The 20,040-nt window shown below is 38.7% G+C and overlaps 1 protein-coding gene across 1 annotated transcript in view; it reads left to right on the top strand.

The window, feature by feature from the left end:
- Positions 1–1,902: 1,902 nt before the first annotated feature.
- LOC140629429 (WW domain-containing adapter protein with coiled-coil-like) overlaps positions 1,903–20,040 on the top strand; it is a 36,962-nt gene continuing 18,824 nt past the window's right edge. The window contains exons 1-4 of the mRNA XM_072818899.1: positions 1,903–2,000; positions 10,257–10,370; positions 10,932–11,044; positions 15,344–15,652. Coding sequence (XP_072675000.1) covers positions 1,918–2,000; positions 10,257–10,370; positions 10,932–11,044; positions 15,344–15,652 — 619 coding nt within the window. The 5' untranslated portion in view covers positions 1,903–1,917. The remainder of the gene's footprint in view (positions 2,001–10,256; positions 10,371–10,931; positions 11,045–15,343; positions 15,653–20,040) is intronic.

Raw genomic sequence — 20,040 nt, 5'->3', positions numbered from 1 at the left:
CACATCTCAACTTCTTCATTTCTTGAGAGTTGCTACTGCTTGAGGCAGGCAAATTTCAGCCAATTTGATGGAAAAAAATGGACTAAGATTTCTTCTAGCCTGTGAAGCAAAAGCACATTGCAAGTGGCTGATTTTCAAATACTATACATCAGTAACATCCTTCTCTCGTGACAGACAACCATAGCAAATTCACCTGAGTTTGGTTTTGGTGCAGATAGAGCTAAGGCACCACAGGTATCAATTTCCTACAGACTCAGGTAAGACTCACATCTTTTTTTTCAGCATCCGGAGGACAGACCCGGCACTTGCTGCCTCGGGCGACGTGGCCGGAGGCTCTCGAGCTGTCCAGGGACCGTCTGTCCGCCGCTCGCGCTGCCCTAAACACGAGCCGCTTCCGCCTGGGCCCCTGGGCCCTCGCCGCTGCCCCGCGGGAGCCGGACGCCGCCCCCTCCTCAGGCCCCGCAGCTCCTCCAGCCAGCCCGTCTGCCCGGAACAGTCCGCGCGGCACCCACGCCCCGGGAGTGCCGGGTCCGGGAAGCACCGCCGGCGAGGCACCAGGCCGCAGCGCGCAGCCCACGACCGGTCACTCCTGCAGCTCGGGGTCCCTGCCTGCGCCCCGCCCGCGGCCCGTACCTTCCTCAGCGCAGACATCCTCGGGCGCTCGGAGTTCAGCAGGCGCAGGGCGACAGGGCACACGGCCCGTCCATCCGCAGGGCTGGCCGTCAGTCCGGGGGACAGCGCTCGAGCGCAGTGCACGCTGGGAGGCCCCCGCCGGCGCCTGCGCACTGGTCGACCGGGAGGCCCCGCACGCTGGGGGCCGGCCTGAGTGCGGAGGCACCTGGGGAGGGGCCACACCCGCACCGGGGAGCCCAGGCAGCACCGCGCCCTGCCGTCCGGGGGTCCTTCCGCCCCACCGCTCCCCCGCCGCCGCCGCCGCCGCCACGCGCCCCACCGCGCTCCAGCCCGGCACACGCTCGGAGCCCGCCGCCGGCGCCTGCGCACTGGGCGCCCAGGAGGCCTGGCGCGCTGGGGGCCGGCCGGCGCGCGGAGGCACCTGGGGAAGGGCCAGGCGAGCGCGGGGAGCCCAGGCAGCGCCGAGCATGGCGTCCGGGGATCCTTCCGCCCCACCGCTCCCCCGCCCCTGCCGGCGCGCAGGCCCCGCCCCGGATGCCACCTGTGGCGCGGGTCCCCTGGCGCTGGAGGCGGCGGTAGCCTGCAGCACGTGCAGCTCGCCCGCAGCCCCACGGTCCCAGCGCCGCCTGTGCGGCCGGTGCCAGGGCGACACGAAGGTAGCGCGCGTCCCCCCAGGGGCGGTGCCCCGCATCCGGAGGACAGACCCGGCATTAGCTGCCTCGTGCGACGTGGACGGAGGCTCTCGAGCTGTCCAGGGACCGTCTGTCCGCCGCTGGCGCTGCCCTAAACACGAGCCGCTTCCGCCTGGGCCCCTGGGCCCTCGCCGCTGCCCCGCGGGAGCCGGACGCCGCCCCCTCCTCAGGCCCCGCAGCTCCTCCAGCCCGCCCGTCTCCGGCACAGCCCGCGCGGCACCCACGTCCCGGGAGTGCAGGGTCCGGGAAGCACCGCCGGCGAGGCACCCAGGCGCCGCGAGGGACGAGGCCGCCGCGCAGCCCGCGACCGGTCGCCCCGGCAGCTCGGTCCCCGAGGCTCGCACCTTCCTCAGCGCTGACATCCTCGGGAGCTCGCGGTTCAGCAGGCGCAGGGCGACATGCTTTGTGGCCCGTCTGTCCGCAGGGTCGGCTGGCCGTCAGTCCGGGGGACCGCGCTCGAGCCCAGTGCACGCTGGGAGCCCCTCGCTGGCGCCTGCGCACTGGGGCCTCACGGGGTAAACAACCCCCACTGAGCCCTGCACCAGGCAGGGGGTTGAGCAGCTCCCCCAAGTGCTAACAACTGAAAATCAGCATGATAGACCCTCCCCCAGAAGACCAGCGAGAAGGACAGGGGAAAAACAAGTTATTGACCAAGCAGCACTGGAAAGTTCCAGGGTAAGACAAGGGACTTGCAGGATACAGAATCAGACGATATTCCCCCTTGTTTTGTTGTTGTTGTTGTTGTTGTTGTTATTTTTTATTTCTGTTTGCTTCCCCCACCCCTTTTTTCCTTTCTTTTTTTTCTTTTTCTTCTCTTTTTCTTCCTTTTTTCTTCCTTTTTTCTTTCTTCTTTTTTCTTTTCTTTCCGTCTTTCTCTCCTCTCTTTTTCTCCTTTTCCCAATACAACATGTTTTTGGGCACTCTGCACTGAGCAAAATGACTAGAAGGAAAACCTCACCTCAAAAGAACGAATCAGAAACATCCTCTCTCCCATAGAGTTACAAAATCTGGATTACAATTCAATGTCAGAAAGCCAATTCAGAAGCATTATTATAAAGCTACTGGTGGCTCTAGAAAAAAGCAAAAAGGACTCAAGAGACTTCATGACTGCAGAATTTAGAGCTAATCAGGCAGAAATTAAAAATCAATTGAATGAGACACAATCCAAACTAGAAGTTCTAATGATGAGGGTTAACAAGGTAGAAGAACGAGTGAGTGACATAGAAGACAAGTTGATGGCAAAGAGGGAAATGAGGAAAAAAGAGACAAACAAGTAAAGGACCATGAGGATAGATTAAGGGAAATAAATGACAGCCTGAGGAAGAAAAACCTACGTTTCATTGGGGTTCCAGAGGGCGCCAAATGTGACAGAGGGCCAGAATATGTATTTGAACAAATCATATCTGAAAACTTTGCTAATCAGGGAAGGGAAACAGGCATTCATATCCAGGAAATAGAGAGATTCCACCCCCTGAAATGAATAAAAACTGTTCAACACCTCGACATTTAATGGTGAAGCTTGCAAATTCCAAAGATAAAGAGAAGATCCTTAAAGCAGCAAGAGACAAGAAATCCCTGACTTTTATGGGGAGGAGTATTAGAGTAACTGCAGACCTCTCCACAGAGACCTGGCAAGCCAGAAAGGGCTGGCAGGATATAGTCAGGGTCCTAAATGAGAAACACATGCAACCGAGAATACTTTATCCAGCAAGGATCTCAATCAGAATGGAAGGAGAAAGAAAGAGCTTACAAGACAGGCAGGAACTGAAAGAATATGTGACCTCCAAACCAGCTCTGCAAGAAATTTTAAGGGGGACTCTCAAAATTCCCCTTTAAGAAGAAGTCCACTGGAACAATCCACAAAAACAGGGACTGAATAAGTATCATGATGACACTAAACTCATATCTTTCAATAGTAACTCTGAACGTGAACGGGCTTAATGACCCCATCAAAAGGCGCAGGGTTTCAGACTGGATAAAAAAGCAGGACCCGTCTATTTGCTGTCTACAAGAGACTCATTTTAGACAGAAGGACACCTACAGCCTGAAAATAAAAGGTTGGAGAACCATTTACCATTCGAATGGTCCTCAAAAGAAAGCAGGGGTAGCCATCCTTATATCCGATAAACTAAAACGTACCCCGAAGACCGCAGTGAGAGATGAAGAGGGACACTATATCATAATTAAAGGATCTATCCAACAAGAGGACTTAACAATCCTCAATATATATGCCGCGAATGTGGAGGCTGCCAAATATATCAATCAATTAATAACCAAAGTGAAGACGTACTTAGATAATAATACACTTATACTTTGTGACTTCAATCTAGCGCTTTCTACACTTGATAGTTTCCTAAACACAACATCTCCAAAGAAACGAGAGCTTTAAATGATACACTGGACCAGATGGATTTCACAGATATCTACAGAACTTTACATCCAAACTCAACTGAAAATACATTCTTCTCAAGTGCACATGGAACTTTCTCCAGAATAGACCACATACTGGGTCACAAATTGGATCTGAGCCGATACCCAAAGATTGGGATCGTCCCCTGCATATTCTCAGACCATGATGCCTTGAAATTAGAACTAAATCACAACAAGAAGTTTGGAAAGACTTCAAACACGTGGAGGTTAAGGACCATCCTGCTAAAAGATGAAAGGGTCAACCAGGAAATTAAGGAGAAATTAAAAAGATTCATGGAAACTAATGAGAATGAATATACTACCATTTAAAACCTTTGGGATACACCAAAAGCAGTCCTGAGGGGGAAATACATCACAATACTAGCAGCCATCCAAAAGCTGGAAAGAACTCAAATACAAAAGCTAACCTTACACCTAAAGGACCTAGAGAAAAAAAAAAAAAAACAGCAAATAGATCCTACACCCAGCAGAAGAGAGTTAATAAAGATTCGAGCAGAACTCAACGAAATCGAGACCAGAAGAACTGTGGAACAGATCAAACAAAACCAGGAGTTGGTTCTTTGAAAGAATTAATAACATTAATTAATTAGAGGTATTGAATAATATAAATGGTGAAGTAACCTCGTACTTGGAATTTAAAAAATTCTATCAGATGGTAGCGTGGAAAATACAGAAAGGAAAGAACAACTAGAAGGCTATAAAAGTGTAGGTTGAATCCAACAGATTTTGCCTTGGATATTTGGGTGATCATCCTACCTTAATCAGATTTGAAAGGTCTTTGAGACTGATTATTTCTTACCCCTTCTTGAAACATTGTGGGTAGTACATTTCCAAAGAAATTCAAAACATAAATGATAGATAGCATTTTCATGAAGATAAATTTAGAATAATTTTAAATACTGTAACAGAGTCTAGGTAGGAAAACAAAACATGTTAGTTATTTTAGCACAGAAAATTTGACAACACAGAAAATTTTACATGCAGGATTGGTTAAGCACATACTGCCTGTTATTGAGGAGTGGAGAAACCAAAAAGGAACACTGAGGTAACACACATACAGTATATATATATTTACCCTGAGAGCTGAAGTATGGTAGGAAGAGGATGTAGTTATTAGAACCTAATGGCTTAAAGGAGGGGCCCTGCAGAACTGGTGATATAGTACCTGCAAGCGGTGTGATGAAGCTGGTTCTGGCTTGGGTCAGATAACAGAGAACTGGAAACTGGAGCTGTGGCTGCTAGGTGTCTCCTTGTCCTGCCTCTCAGTGTGAATTCCAGTGCCTCCTATGGGCAGAATCTAACAGGAAGCTAGCTGACTAAACAGCATTATTTGCAGTATCCCAGTCCTAGTAGCATCACAGTAGAGAAGGGGGTGGTGTTGAGGCTGAGACAGCAGCTTAGTAAACCTTAATAGTTGTTGTCATCAAACTACTTGTAATGAGTTATTTCCAATAAAGTATATATTCAGGATTTTAGAATGAATCTAATTTCGTGGAAAGTGGCCTTGTTAATTTGCAAAGTAACAAACTCTAAAGTGCCATTTATCATTACAATTTCAATTTGGTAGTTCTTTGCTGATAGTTACAGTGGCAGGCCACTTGGACATTGTTTTGGCTTTTTAAAAAATCATAATTCAGAGAAAACTAATTCTGCTTGTTTTGATTTCTAAGACATGGGCTAAATGTAGTGAAATCAGAAAGAATAAATAATGGGCATGTAAGCTTGATGGACCCAAATCATAAACGGTGTCAGGGGATTTCATTTTATGGGTGGAAGCTGAAGACTGTTACCTGAATGGATTAAGTGTTACGTGTTTTCAGAATCAGGATTTCCCTTTCTATAAATTTCAAGTATAGGTATATAATCTCCGAGTAATGGTCTTTTTCATTATAATGCACCCAGTGCTGTGAGCATAACACCTAAATTATTTATAAATTACAAATTTAATCTTATCTGAGATGTTAGCTTTTGAATCTTTCTGCAGGTTACTGTAAACTCACTTTGTCTTTAAATCACTTTTAATGGAAGTTTTTGAGTAAAAATTTTAAAACATAAAATTAGTTTTTATCTAATATTTTCATAATGAAAGAATAAAATAACAGATGAATAACGTAGGTCAAGACATTATTTTAACCTAGGTTTAAGAAGTTATGGAATAACTTTTTTTTAAAAATAGTTCTTTTTTCTCTTTGAAGTTTTCAGACTTTAAATCCAACTTTGAAAATCAGTAACAATATTATCTAGTTATCTACATAGACATTTGGTTGTATGAATGATTTATATGTATCAAACGTTGATGATGGTCTAGTAGAAGTTAACCTTATTTTTTCAGTATTAGATTAAGATACTCACATGTAGTTCCCTAAGTCCTGTGATGAACATTTATTGTGATTTAACATAGAACCTAGCCTATGATAAACTATTTAGGAAAAACTTTTTTGAATGTCTCTTCCTTCCTAATATAAATCATAATAAGACTTACAGATCACATGTAGCTTGTTATAGATTAGTTATGCATATTTGTGATTTTTAAGACGCCTCCGAATTGCTTCATTTAGAAAAAAAAATTATTCACATTTAAAGAGTTAATTGATATCTTCCCTTCTACATATCTACCAATTTTGATTTGCTGGGAAGTTCTTTAAATTCAATCACAGATGACTTTGCATTTATATTCCAGCACCACTTGTTATCCCTTAAATATCTTCTGCATTTTTTGGAGCTTTTCAAATTGAGGCTCTCAAGATCTACTTTCTGTAACCAGTCTTTGCCTGAAGATATTCTACTTAATTTTTTAAAATATATAAATTTATCAGAAAACTCTTAGGCCCCATGAATTTCTTTGTTATAGTAAATGCCTTTCCTTGATGTTGTAGATGTTATTCAGTGAACCATTCCTTATTAACAATTCATCAGTTAATTTCTAGGATTAACTATTTTTTTTTCCATCTTTTCACTTGGGGAAGAAGTAGTAGGATTCTGTATTTTAAGGGAGAGTGCAGAAAGGGATATACACTTTTTTAAGAGGAGAAAAACATGGTTAAAAGACATTTTGAATTGAAGGAGAGCAGATGGGTGCCTCTTTATTTGTTTAGTACATTCTTTCAGAGCAGTCCTTTTCATCCCTTTTGGTCTCAAGACCTCTGTCTCTACAGTCATGAAAACTGAGAGCTGTTGTTTATCTTCTACCAATATTTACCATATTAAAAATTAAAGCTTGATAAATGAGTCACTTGGGTGACTCAATCAAACATCTGCCGTAGGCTCAGGTCAGGATCCTAGGGTCCTGGCATAGAGCTCAATGTCATACTATTCAGTGGGGAGCCTGCTTCTCCCGCCGCTCCTCACCCTTGCCTAAGAGTGCCTGCCATGTCCCCCAACTCAAAATCTTTATTTAAAAAACTTGATAACTATGAAAAATAATTCTAAAATCAGTTGATTGTAAACCCTTTAATGTTAGCTTATGTAATGTTTTTATGAAAAATAATTATAAAATTAAAAAAATAGATCTTGAGTATCTCTTTAATGCCTCTCTTAAGAGGAAACTTCAGATGTGCTCTGCATTCAATCTTCCATGATAACATACTTTTCTACAGCATCTGGGAAAACTCCACTGTTTTTGTGGTAGAATGAGGAAGAAAAAGACCATCATATTAGTGTTATTATGAAAATAGTTTTGATCTTTTGAAATGATTTTGGGGTCCCTCAAGGGTTCCTGGACAACACAAGGAAAACTCCTGCCTTAGTATATCAAGCCTAAGCCAGCAAATTTGAAGTGTTTGCAGACCTTTTTGAAGTTTAGTTCTTCGCTTGTTGGTTTTTTTTTTAATTTTTTAATTTTATTTATTTATTCATGAGACACACGGGGGGGAGGGGCAAAGACACAGGCAGAGGGAGAAGTAAGATCACGCCCTGGACCGAAGGCAGGTGTTAAACCGCTGAGCCACCCAGGGGATCCCTAGTTCTTGGTTTTAGATACTCTTTTTTTTTTTTTAATCAAATTTAACAACTTTAAGATCTAATGTTTAATATGGTGATGGTAACTGGTAACACTATATTGTGTAATTGAAATTTGCTGAGATGAAGACTTAAATGTTTTCATAAAATCTGTTAGGTGATGATGTGTTAATGAACCAGATGGGTGGAATCCTTTCACAGTGTCAAATCATCACAGCATACACTAAATATCTTCCAGTTTTGTCAATCATACTTCAATAAGGTTGAAAATACACAATGAAGAAAAGCATTGTAACACCTATTGCACAACAGTATTTAAATATTTCCCATTACTAAAAGGTTTCCCCCCCACAACCTTTTTTTTTTTTTTTGAGTATGGAAGTGGGGTGGAGAAGATAAACTAGAGTTATTAGTATGTTGTTGTAATGCTGTACGCTGAAACACATTTTGTTAAGTAAGACATTAAGTTATACTGAGCTAAGATTTGGTGGGCAGAATCCACACAGTGTCATAGACTCCTATTCTTCAAGGTTCTGGCCTGTAAACTTTTAACTGTCCTGGAGTTAACCTGGGTGTAAATTAACTGTCATTAAATAATATACCATTTACTTGAGCTGGAAAAAAAAATACCCTTTTTTCTTAAAGTGAGACTTTGACAAGGAAAAAAGTATGTTGATATAATTTTTTTTTTGATGCATGCTCCTTATCCCCTGCAGAACAGGTAACAATTCACAAAGCCATCGCTTTGAAGAGCAGTGGTGTAGATCACTCTGCCCTGCTCTGATGTCCTCTCATCCACCTGTCTCAAATCTTATCTACCTCTCCAACCAGACTAGTTATCATAATCAATCTCATGTAACCACCTTCCAAGCAACCCAAATCTTCCAGATACATGCATAGAAGTATTCAGTTTGGGGCAGCCCAGGTGGCTCAGCGGTTTAGCGCCACTTTCAGTCCAGGGCCTGATCCTGGAGACCCGGGATCGAGTTCCACGTTGGCTCCCTGCATGGAGCCTGCTTCTCCTTCTGCCTATGTCTCTGCCTCTCTCTCTCTCTCTCTCTCTCATAAGTAAATAAAATCTTTAAAAAAAGTATTCAGTTTGTATAATAATTTAGGTACAGGGAGTAGTAAGTGGTGAAAAAGCTTTTAGAACTTGGCCTTCTGTGATTGGGTTTCTGCAACTTGGTTGTAGCCTACCTTTGGAAACTAGAAGGATTGAGAATTAACTTTCTGTATGAGAGGTTTGGAGGCACAGGGCTGATTGCCAATAGCTTCATTATTTTGAGGCATAATCCCAAGAGCATAAGTGTGACAGAATCTGCAATATTTTTTCATCTCTTAAAATTATTGCAGCATTTTGAGAATTGGTATTGATTTGGTGGCAATAATGGGCATCCTGAAACTTAAGTTTTTATCCTTTTTTCTGTCACCAATTAGTTTTATGGCGTATGGATAACTCTTACGACTATCTCTAGGCTTGTTGCCTACTTGGCAAAATTAAAGCTGAGTCAGCAGGGCATGAAGGTTCATTCTTTTCCTCAAGCTTTAAGATTGTGTCACTGTCCACTGGTGAACCAGAATTGTAGACTACCAACGTATAACATTTCATTAATCTCAAAGCTCCTTTGAGGAAATAGTCCAGAAATTCATCTAGAAGTAACTTGGGATTCTTCCAGATTCCTGGGGCCAGTGCACTTCTTTAAATTTTACACTTTTTAGATCAGTAGCATGGAAATTGGCCCTCCTTTCAGATTTCTCTAATTTCTTTATAATTTTACTATACCTATAAAATACCTAAAGAGAATGTATCTGAGAGTTTTTGAAAGGCTAGTTTTTGTTACAGGGATATGAGTGATGCTGCTGACCTCATATATTATGTGAGACAAGGTTTAGCTTGCCCAATCTCATGGATTTTGAAGGTGAAGCAAATATATGGCTTTTAATTAGCTCTGTGTTTATAGTTTTATTTTTAAATTCTGTGGGTTTTTTTTTCTTCACTAAGTAACAGTGAATACAGACCAATTGTTCTTGGTTACTAATATATATGAGTATTATTGTGCATGAGTTTAAAATTGATACGCCATCATGTCATGAAATCAGTTAAGTATGGGTTTTCTAATCTCCACCCCCCCCCATGTGACAGGATTTCAGCAATTAAAATTATGTAATGGGGAACTTTGGTAATGCTTTTCCAAAGTCAAGATGTTAATTTTGCATTTCTCATTCTGTGCTTAATAAACTAATGTATATGAATCTGTTTTAATTTCGTATTTTACCGGATTTTCCATTGTTATTTTTGAAGGTTTTCATAGACTAAAGTCTCCTAAGAGATATAGATAGATATCTACACACACACACACATAGATAGATAGATATCTACACACACACACACACACACACACACAATTACATTTTATATCAGGGTACATTTTTTTTATGGTCTTTTCCCTTATATGTGCTTTGAAAACCATTGACTGTTGAAGTTTCATAATAAGTGGTTAAATAGTATTAATATTTTCTAATTTTTAAAAATGTATTTTTAAGCCTTATGATTCTGCAGATGACTGGTCTGAGCATATTAGCTCTTCTGGGAAAAAATACTACTACAATTGTCGAACCGAAGTTTCACAATGGTTTCCCAAAAGAGTGGCTTGAAAGGTATTTGCTCTTACTCATTAAAAAATACTTATTATTCTTGACTACAGCTTAACATCTTAGAACTTTCTCAGCTTAGGTTTCTTAGTGAAACTCCTCATTCCCCCCTTCAATTGCAATAGTTGGCCCATTATGTTTTCTATAATTTCTCTTTGCTTAAAAAAAAAAAGAAAGAAAGAAAAAACTTGGATAAGTCACTGTCCACAAGGACCTTGTAAACCATCAGTATATTTAAGATTTTATATCAACCTATATTATCATTTATAATGAACATTTTCATAATTTAAAGTATATTAATGTTTCCTTCATATGTGTAGAATTAATATTGGGGAGTTTTGGTTGTAGGGTTTAATGGTGTTATAAACAATTGCTATAATGCTATCACTGAGAAACATTAATGTTCTGTTAGCTATGTTTCATCTCCCATACCAGTTGATATTATGGCTATGTTCAGTTCTTTTATTTTCCATATAACATTCTGTTGAGCATTTGGTCAGAAGTGTCATATGTAAACTCATTGTACCTGATGTAATTTTTATGAGTTTATCTATGTTTTATTTTTAGAGAACAGAGACAAAAAGAAGCAAACAAGATGGCAGTTAACAGCTTCCCAAAAGATAGGGATTACAGAAGGGAGGTGATGCAAGCAACAGCCACTAGTGGGTTTGCCAGTGGAAGTAAGTATTAATTTTTTTTTTCTTTGAAACAACATGATGTTTAATTCACTCCTATAGTTTGTATGTTTATATCCATATGCATAGCTGTTTACATATGTAAACTAAAATAATGTAAATGTATAGTTTCTTTTATGTTAGATCTGTCTTCCTAACCTCCACCATTTTGTTTCCTGAAAAGGAAAAGAGTTCATGGAGGATTAGTACACGTATGTTATTCTTCACTACTCATACTGGCTATGATGCAGTTGAATTGGTGGAAAACAAAATCTCATATTGTGGATTGACTCTTAAAACAGGAGTTGTTTGGGTTTTTTTTCCCCCCTTTGCTGAATTGTGTCCTGTTAAACTGGACAGTGAAACTTCTTCCAAAACTCATTGAATGTTTGAATCTAACAATTGAATTGTAGCCACACACAGATGGTAACATTAAAGTGTCTCTTGGTGTTTTGTGTTTATCAGTGAGAAACTTTTTTACCTTTTATCTGGGAACTGATTACATCATCATAGATGTGAATAGCATCTCTATACTGTGAGCATACCTTAAAGGTTTTTGAGGTCACATTTTGTCTAAGTGGGACAATATGAGTAATATGCATTTATTTCTTAATTCAAATTAAATTTGAATTTGAAGCTTTTAGTAAAGGTCCTCTATTCCCAGTGGCTTCCTTTTGCCCAGAATAGAATTTAAATGCCACCATAGACTTCTTAGGCTTTTTATTAGATTTTGAAATTTGGAAGAATTTTTAAGATGTGTTCAGGGAATTCTTGGACATCTTCTTCCTGTAACTTACATAGAAGGTTGTATTTGGTCTTAGCAAGACAGTACTGCTTTTTTGATGGGAAAAGTTTTAAGATGAAGCAGATAGTAAAGTAACATAATTCTTCACTGAATTTTTAAGATATGTTCCTTTGAACATTTAATTTTTTTGTACTAGTGAAATTGTATTTAATTCTTACAAAACAATGATTTAGTGTACTGAAGTAAGGAAATTAAAACTATTTTTGAGACAGAAGACTTGGGTCCTGGTTCCATTTTACTTAATATCTTGAATAACTGTTACTTCTTGCAAACAATCAGAAATAAGGTAAAGGTTTTCCTCTCCAGGTTTAAAAAAAAAAAAAAAAACCGCACCCAGCTTGTAGTAGTTCTGTCTGAACAAACTGCAGAAGGATATTGAGAAGATATGGTGGAGGAGTGGCAAATGGTTGTAAAAAAAATAGTCACTTTTTTTTTTTTTTTTTTTTTAAGATTTTGGGCCAGGCCTCTCACTTAGTGGGTGATAGTTCCCAGAGAGGGAAAAAAAATAGCCTAGTGCGTCAGCTTTATTCTTTCCAAAATACCCTATCATTTTAAGTCTCTTCTCCTCTCTTGAAGTAAATGGAAGTAAATAAAGATCTGATGGAAGTATTGATGAAAGTGAAAGTAGTGTTTTTTTGTCTTTCTAATAAACCATCTTTAAGGAAATAAAATCAGAATTGTGTTTTTAAATTGTGTGCATCTTTTTCTTTCACAAATGAAGGAGTTCCTTCTCTTTTTTCTTTGTAATTTCAAAAGTGAAGCATGTTTGTTACTAAAAAATAAAAAGGGGATTTTTTTAATTTCATGAGCCAAGAACATTTGGGGACATACACTTTTTTCTGCGTGTATATAAATGTGTATTAAAACTACATATGTGTGTGTTTTACATAATGGCATTATATGTTACTATTTTTAACCTTTTTTTGTTCATTAATATTTTGAGGAAATATTTCTGTGTCAGTTTAGAAATCCCTGTGTGTTAAAATTACATGGTTTTCCTTTTTTTTTTTTTTTTTTTTTGATGTGCCCTCATTTATAGGTAATCATCTGTGGATACTTGGGTGGTTTTTATCCTTTTCCTACTGTCAGCAGTGCTGTGATGTCTATCTTTGCCCATTACTTCCTTAGTCACATTCCTAAAAGTGCAAATGAGGAGTCAGTAGGTCTCTGTGTGTGTTGAAGTACAGTCATGTGTCTCACTTTTTCAGTTTTAAGTGATAATTAGAAAAAAAAAAACCTTAGCTATATTTCTTTTTATTTTTCCTTAATTGGTCAACTGAGTTATACCTAAGTGTGGTAGTAATGAAGTCATTGAGTCATTTAAGTGCTTAACTTTTTCTGTCCAAAAAGTATTGGCAGAATTTTCCCATGTGTCCAGCACATTGGTGTTCATGTTGGGTAAGACCTAAAGCTTTGCAGTTTGAACTGCCAATACAAGGTATGCGTGTTGGTGGGGGTGGGCAGATTGAAAGATTTTATATGAAAGGAGAAAAAGGTAGAAAATCAATTTATTTTATGCACTACAGCAAATAATGTTATCTAGAACTTGACCTTGAAAACTTTATGGATAAAATTTTTAATTTGGTTTTACTGCTACTAGATTATTTTCATTGTCTTTAATCTGTGCCTTACAGAATTATTGCTCTATACTTAGAGAAACCTTAACTTGGTGTTTCTCAACTGTAGCACCAATGACATTTTGGGTTAGGTGATTCTTTGTTGTGGGTTGCTGTCCTGTGTCTTAGGACATAGAGTACTGTACCTGGCCTCTACATGCTAGATGCCAGTAGCACACCTCCTCTCTTCCAAGTTGTGATAACCAAGAATGTCTCCTTACATTTGCCAAATGTCTTTGTTGTGGAGGCGGTGTGCAAGTAAAGTCACCATGTTAACTGTTTCGTCTAGAGTTGTGAATCATAGAAAGCTGTTGTAGCTACAGCTTCCTTAGTTCCTATAATGCTGCTGCCACTGTAAAGCTTACAAGTGTCTGAAGAAGTATCAACTTTAATTTTCATCTGAATACATTTGCTTGATACTCTTTGACTCTAGTCTTACAGAAGTGAGATTTTTTTCTTGGTGTCCAGGAAATAAAAGTTATTGGTAATCAAGTGACAGGATTGGTGGGAATTGGGTATGGTATTATTTCTGTTTTATTCCTAAACGTTTCTGTTGTAGCAGTATTCTTTTCAGGAAGAAATTGTAGAATAAAATTTAAGTTCCTTGTGCATGCAAATGGATAGTTTACTGATGAGTTAATATCATGCAACAGATGTTTGTATTTTGCTGTGATTAGCTCAATCTGTTCACCTTTTTCTGTTAAGGTTAATATATGTGTAACTTACAACACTGAATTTCATTTATTAAGTCAAAGACTTTGTGTTTTGATATAACTAAAGCTTTTTGGCAGTAGCCAGTACATTCTGTTTAGTATAACATGTAGGAGTTGTACGCTGAAGGTTTGGAAACTGACTTGTAGTTTAAGCATACTTCCTTCTTTGTGCTGTCTTGGTTTCTAGATTCAGAGGAACCATGAATTGGGAAAAAAAAACCTAAAATACTCAATGGGGAGGGCATCTTTTGGTAATATTATTATTACATATGTGCTTGAATCTTAAGATATTTCTCTACTTGAAAGTTGTTTTAAGTTTCAGTTATTGATTAGACTTATAATTTTGGTTAGAGATTTTTTGATAAATTTTATCAAGATTGGAATTTTCCTTATTTTTTTGTGGAAGCAGAAGTATTTCTGAGGTTTAAATGTTTTGTGACCAAATTGGAAGAGGATGTTTTTAATATAACTGGTAATAGCAAGTAGATTTTTCTGACTATGCTGCTGGATGTAGGCCTTCTCTGTTTTCAGATAGCATTATCTATAACTTGAGCTTATTACTAACTTGTATTGTTAGCATTTTCAAAAATATGAACTGATTTAATTACTCATTGCACAGTTCATCATAAATTCAGCCGTCCCATTTAAAGCCCTAGCACAAACTACTTTAGAGACCACTAATTAGCTACTTCAGTATTCAGAAAAATCAGGCTAATAAAGCTAATATTCCTTTGCAGTTGAACCACTGTGGATAATTCAATTATTAGAACCCATGGCCCATATTTTAAAAGAATGGACCATTTGCTTTTTATATTTTTAAAATACTTTAAAATTTTTCATTTGAGTGAAACGTTAAAACTCCATATATGGACTGTTTGTTTGTTTTTTTTTTTCCAGTGTTTTGTTTGAATTGTGGTGTGGTTCTAAAGAATCCCCAAAAGCTCATAGCTCATTTGAAATCTGAGTATAGATTACTTAGAGTTGAGGCTAAATATCCTCTTTCAGTATTTGCTGGTGGTAAAACTGCAGATACTAACTGGGCTTGCAGTTTTATAACAAGATATAAGTATGTTGCTAAATTAGCTGATGTTATAGACAGGATTCTAACGTAATCTTTTTTCTTCCCCCTTCTGTCATTCCAACATCTCTTTTTTCGAACTGTGAACTAAAGTGGAAGACAAGCATTCCAGTGATGCCAGTAGTTTGCTCCCACAGAATATTTTGTCTCAAACAAGCAGACACAATGACAGAGACTACAGACTGCCAAGAGCAGAGACTCACAGTAGTTCTACGCCAGTACAGCACCCCATCAAACCAGTGGTTCATCCAACTGCTACCCCAAGCACTCTTCCTTCTAGTCCATTTACGCTACAGTCTGATCACCAGCCAAAGAAATCATTTGATGCTAATGGAGCATCTACTTTATCAAAACTGCCTACACCCACATCTTCTGTCCCTGCACAGAAAACAGAAAGAAAAGGTATGCCATTATTACTAGATGCTGCATGTTGAACTGTAGATTGAGTTTTTTTTATTATATTACAGTATCTCCATTAGCTTGAATAAGACTCTTAATTATAAATTCTTTTTAAAAGTCTTTTAAATGTTACTGCGTAGATTTAGGTCTAGAGTTAGCCATATTTAGCTTTTTCTTTTAATTTTAATTACTAAGCCTTAGCTGTTTTGCCTTTGACACTTCGAAGTCAAGTGCTTATTAATTTATAAGTTAGTAATGGTTTAAAGTCAAAGGACTGTCCCATCATATTTGTGTAAAAGTAATTTTTGTTTTTTGTGATAATTGTCATGATGGTTTAGTTGAGATATTGTCTCAATTTTCTGTTAATTAAAATTTGATATGAATAGAGACCTTTTAAAACCTGTTATTTCTGCACAACATGCAACTATTGGTTTCAGTTTGTGAATAAGAAAACTGTGTCCTGGGCCAGAGGACAAAGAGTCTTAAAGTCTGAATTAGAACTTAAATCTGAAGGGTAGAAGTTAACTTCAGAACTCCAATTGTGTTTATCCAGCTCAGTGCTGATAACCGTAGCATGTTAAAGGAGAAAAATTGTGGCTACAACTACTCAGGAGATAACATACAACAGAAGCAGAGTGATGAGATAATAAGTTTATTTGCACAGACCACTCACAATTCTAAACTTAACACATTATAATGTGTTTTAAGAAATGAAGGAAATTAAAAGACAATAGGCAAATAAATTATAGGCAGACCCATTAGCAGCCTAATTAGCAGATTAGCATGAGTAAATTCTGAGAAACTTTTAAATGTCCTGTGGGTTTAAGAGATGTTACAGGGAGCTAATGAGTCTTTAAGCTTTTAATCTATGGTTTGATTCATTATTTCACATTGATTTAATTTGCTTACAAAGGGTTCTCATAGATTTCTTTGCTGCTTGTTTTCTTTTATGCATGTTATTTGAATTTCTTCTGTAAGTACTCATTCCATATTTAAACCACGTACTTTGGGCCGCCCGGGTGGCTCAGCGGTTTAGCGCCGCCTTCGACCCAGGGTGTGATCCTGGAGACCCGGGATCGAGTCCCACGTCAGACTCCCAGCATGGAGCCTGTTTCTCCCTCTGCCTGTGTCTCTGCCTCTCTCTCTCTCTCTCTCTCTCTGTCTCTGATGAATAAATAAAATCTTTAAATAAATAAATAAATAAGCCACGTACTTTTGTCATCTGGTGCTTAATGCATCATAAACAGATCGTCCCAAATGTTGTCAGATTCCCCTAAGATAATTTGTACCAAAATCCATATGTTGAAGTCATATTTACCCTGATGCAGAATTAAATTTGTAAAGAGAATTCTTGAGGGAAATCTGAATTAATGCAGTAATTGTTAATGTGGTAGTACTTTCTAAAGGATGTTAACGGTTTTTCAATTTTTATAATTTTGATTATTTAGTCACAGAAATTCTTTTAAAAATCATTAAATCCTGTGGCCTTTTAAAAGTCTTTATCTTGGGGTGCCTGAGTGACTCAGTTAAATGCCTTTGGTTCAGGTCATGATCCCAGGGTTTTGGGATTGAGCCCTGCAACCCTCTCCCTGCTCAGCAGGGAGCCTGCATGTCCCTGTCCCTCTGCCCCTCCTCCCTACTTGTGCTCTCCCTCTGTCTCTCACACCTTTTTTTTTTTCTCTCATACCTTTTTAAAATCTCAAATAAATAGAATCTTTTTTTAAAAAAAATATCTTTATCTCATTTCTCTCTTGTTAATTTAATTCTTAGCTCTTACCTCCTTTTTGAAATTCTTTCCATCACTGGCTTCTGGAATAATGCTATTTTTCAATATTCTAGTTCTCTTCTTGCCCCCTAAATAACCAGTATTGTTCATCCTTTTACTGTTTTCTTTTTTTCTTGCTCAGTATGTTCTCTTTTGCCAGGCAGTCTTATCTACAAAAGTGACTCCCAAATCTTTATTTCTGACTCCTACCTTTTATCTGCTTTATTTCAATAAGGACTTGTTGTGTCCCAAATGCCTCCCTTTCCCCACAGCTTATTCTCAGATTCTTGGTAAGTAACTACACTGTCCTCCACTGTTTCTTGTTCTTTAGAATTTGTCCTCATCTCTGTCTACTGACCTATCAGCAGATCTTGGATTCCGCCTTCTCTATCCTTTCTCTGGTTGTCGCCACTACTATGGAAACTCCAGGCATCTCTCTTGAAAAAGCCTTCTAATAACTGTTCTGCATCCTTCCATCCACACTATTCACTGACAGTTGTTTCATTATAAAATTTAGATTGGATTGTGTTACTTCTAATACTTTTCCATTATCCACAGGATACGTCCATACTTCTTAGTGCCTGACAGTCTGCTTGCAGCCTGTTATATCCTGGGCATGTTATATCCATTCTTGTTGTGAGCTTTCGCTGAAAAAGGACATGCTCTAACATTCCATCCTGTTGAGCTCTTTAAGAGGCAGCTCCAATGCCCTTGGGTTCTCAGCGTCAGTTATGCTCTCTTAGTCTGTGTTTCCCAAACCTCTCCCTGTTATATTTATTTATTATTATAGCACCTATCATATTGTAATTTTAGTTGACTTAATTAAACTGTTTAGAGTTAGGTATTAATTACATGTTGAACTTGGTTCACCTATACTACCTTCTCCCTCCATGCTTCACCATTCCTGACAAATTTTTAAAATATCATTAAAAAATTTCTTTTAAATATTTATTTATTCATGAGAGAGCGAGAGAGGGTGGGGGGTGCACAGACACAGGCAGAGGGAGAAGCAGGCTCCATGCAGGGAGCCCGACATGGGACTCAATCCGGGGTCTCCAGGACCACGCTCTGGGCTGAATTCTGCGCTAAACCACTGAGCCACCAGGGCTGTCCAAATACCATTAAAAATTAACTGTGTACCAGGCTTGGTGCTAAGTGTTTACTACATATTTTAGTTTATTTTTTAAGACAGTATTGCAAAGATGGTGTATCTTTTAGATAAGAAGAACCTGAACATTGCCACTGTTTAAGTACATGATGTTAGAGGCAGCTTCTCCAAAATTCATGTTATTTCCATAAAACCCTAGGGTAACGAAAGACACAAATCTATATATTTTTTTTTAATTTTTATTTATTTATGATAGTCACAGAAAGGGAGAGAGAGAGAGGCAGAGACACAGTCAGAGGGAGAAGCAGGCTCCATGCACCGGGAGCCTGATGTGGGATTCGATCCCGGGTCTCCAGGATCGCGCCCTGGGCCAAAGGCAGGCGCCAAACCGCTGCGCCACCCAGGGATCCCGACACAAATCTATATTAATTTGAACCCCAGTAATTAAAAATTGGTAACAAATCCTAGATGATTCCATTTTAATACTACAAAGTATATTTGCTAATCACAAACTTTTTCTAAAACTTTTACATATGGTAATTTTAAACTTACAGGAAGAAACTTGGTTACCTTGCAGTTGACTATTGAAATAGGAAAAATTGTATAATTTTCCCAAGTATTCCTTGTGTATAAATGAAGACTACTATTTTCAAACTGTTCATTAGTTGGTCTAAATTTGTGAAGTGTCCATTAATTTGAAATATTTTTTTTCTCTCAGGCACATCCATGTTCTTTAAGTTAAGCCTTTTTATTGACTGTTATCAATATACTGATTTCCTTGTTTGAGTTTTCCTTAACAAATAATTTATATTAAAAGGCTGATGATTGGGTAATATCAGACTTTTGGACTCTTGGTTGTAAGTGCTAATAGTATGGCTAGGCTCTATCTGGGGGTGTCCATGGTAAGATGCTGTGTTAAATAATAGCAAGATCTTTGTCATTATGACCCACTGCTCTATCCCTAGTTCTGGAAAAAATAATAGACCATCAATACTTGTAGATGGATAAGTAACAGAGAATGGTAATGGTGTGTGTGTTAAGGGCTTGGAAAGCACTTGCAGTAGTTCATGGTTTAAGAAATGGATTTGGAGAAAAAGAAAAGTATTATAATTGTTGTAAACCTAAAGATTTAGATCTGTTTAATGCCAGTGTGCCTTTTGAGAAGAAGCAACTAAATTAATTAATTTAAAGGATAAATTCAAAGTCTGTGCTTGCTTGAGAGACAGAGTGTGGAAAATCTGAAGCTCTGGTTTTGTAGGAAACAATCCTGGTGTTAGGTAGGGTGAAACAAGGTCAGGCATCTTCTTTTAGATCTGTATTTGTTGTTAGGATAACATTTGAACATCTCTTGGCATATTACTTTATTGGACAACCATATAACAGAGTGATAGAGACAATGATATACTTAAACACCTAAAACTTGGTTTTTATCAGTTGGTATCCCATTAACCATTCCTCATATATATATATATGTGTATATGTATATATATATTATTTATTTATTATACAGCGCAAGAG

This window comes from Canis lupus (assembly GCF_048164855.1).
Source record: "Canis lupus baileyi chromosome 5 unlocalized genomic scaffold, mCanLup2.hap1 SUPER_5_unloc_4, whole genome shotgun sequence".
In the NCBI taxonomy this organism is placed as follows: domain Eukaryota; kingdom Metazoa; phylum Chordata; class Mammalia; order Carnivora; family Canidae; genus Canis; species Canis lupus.
The sequence above is the reverse complement of the archived record's forward strand: the minus strand, read 5'-3'. Positions and strand labels throughout refer to the sequence as shown.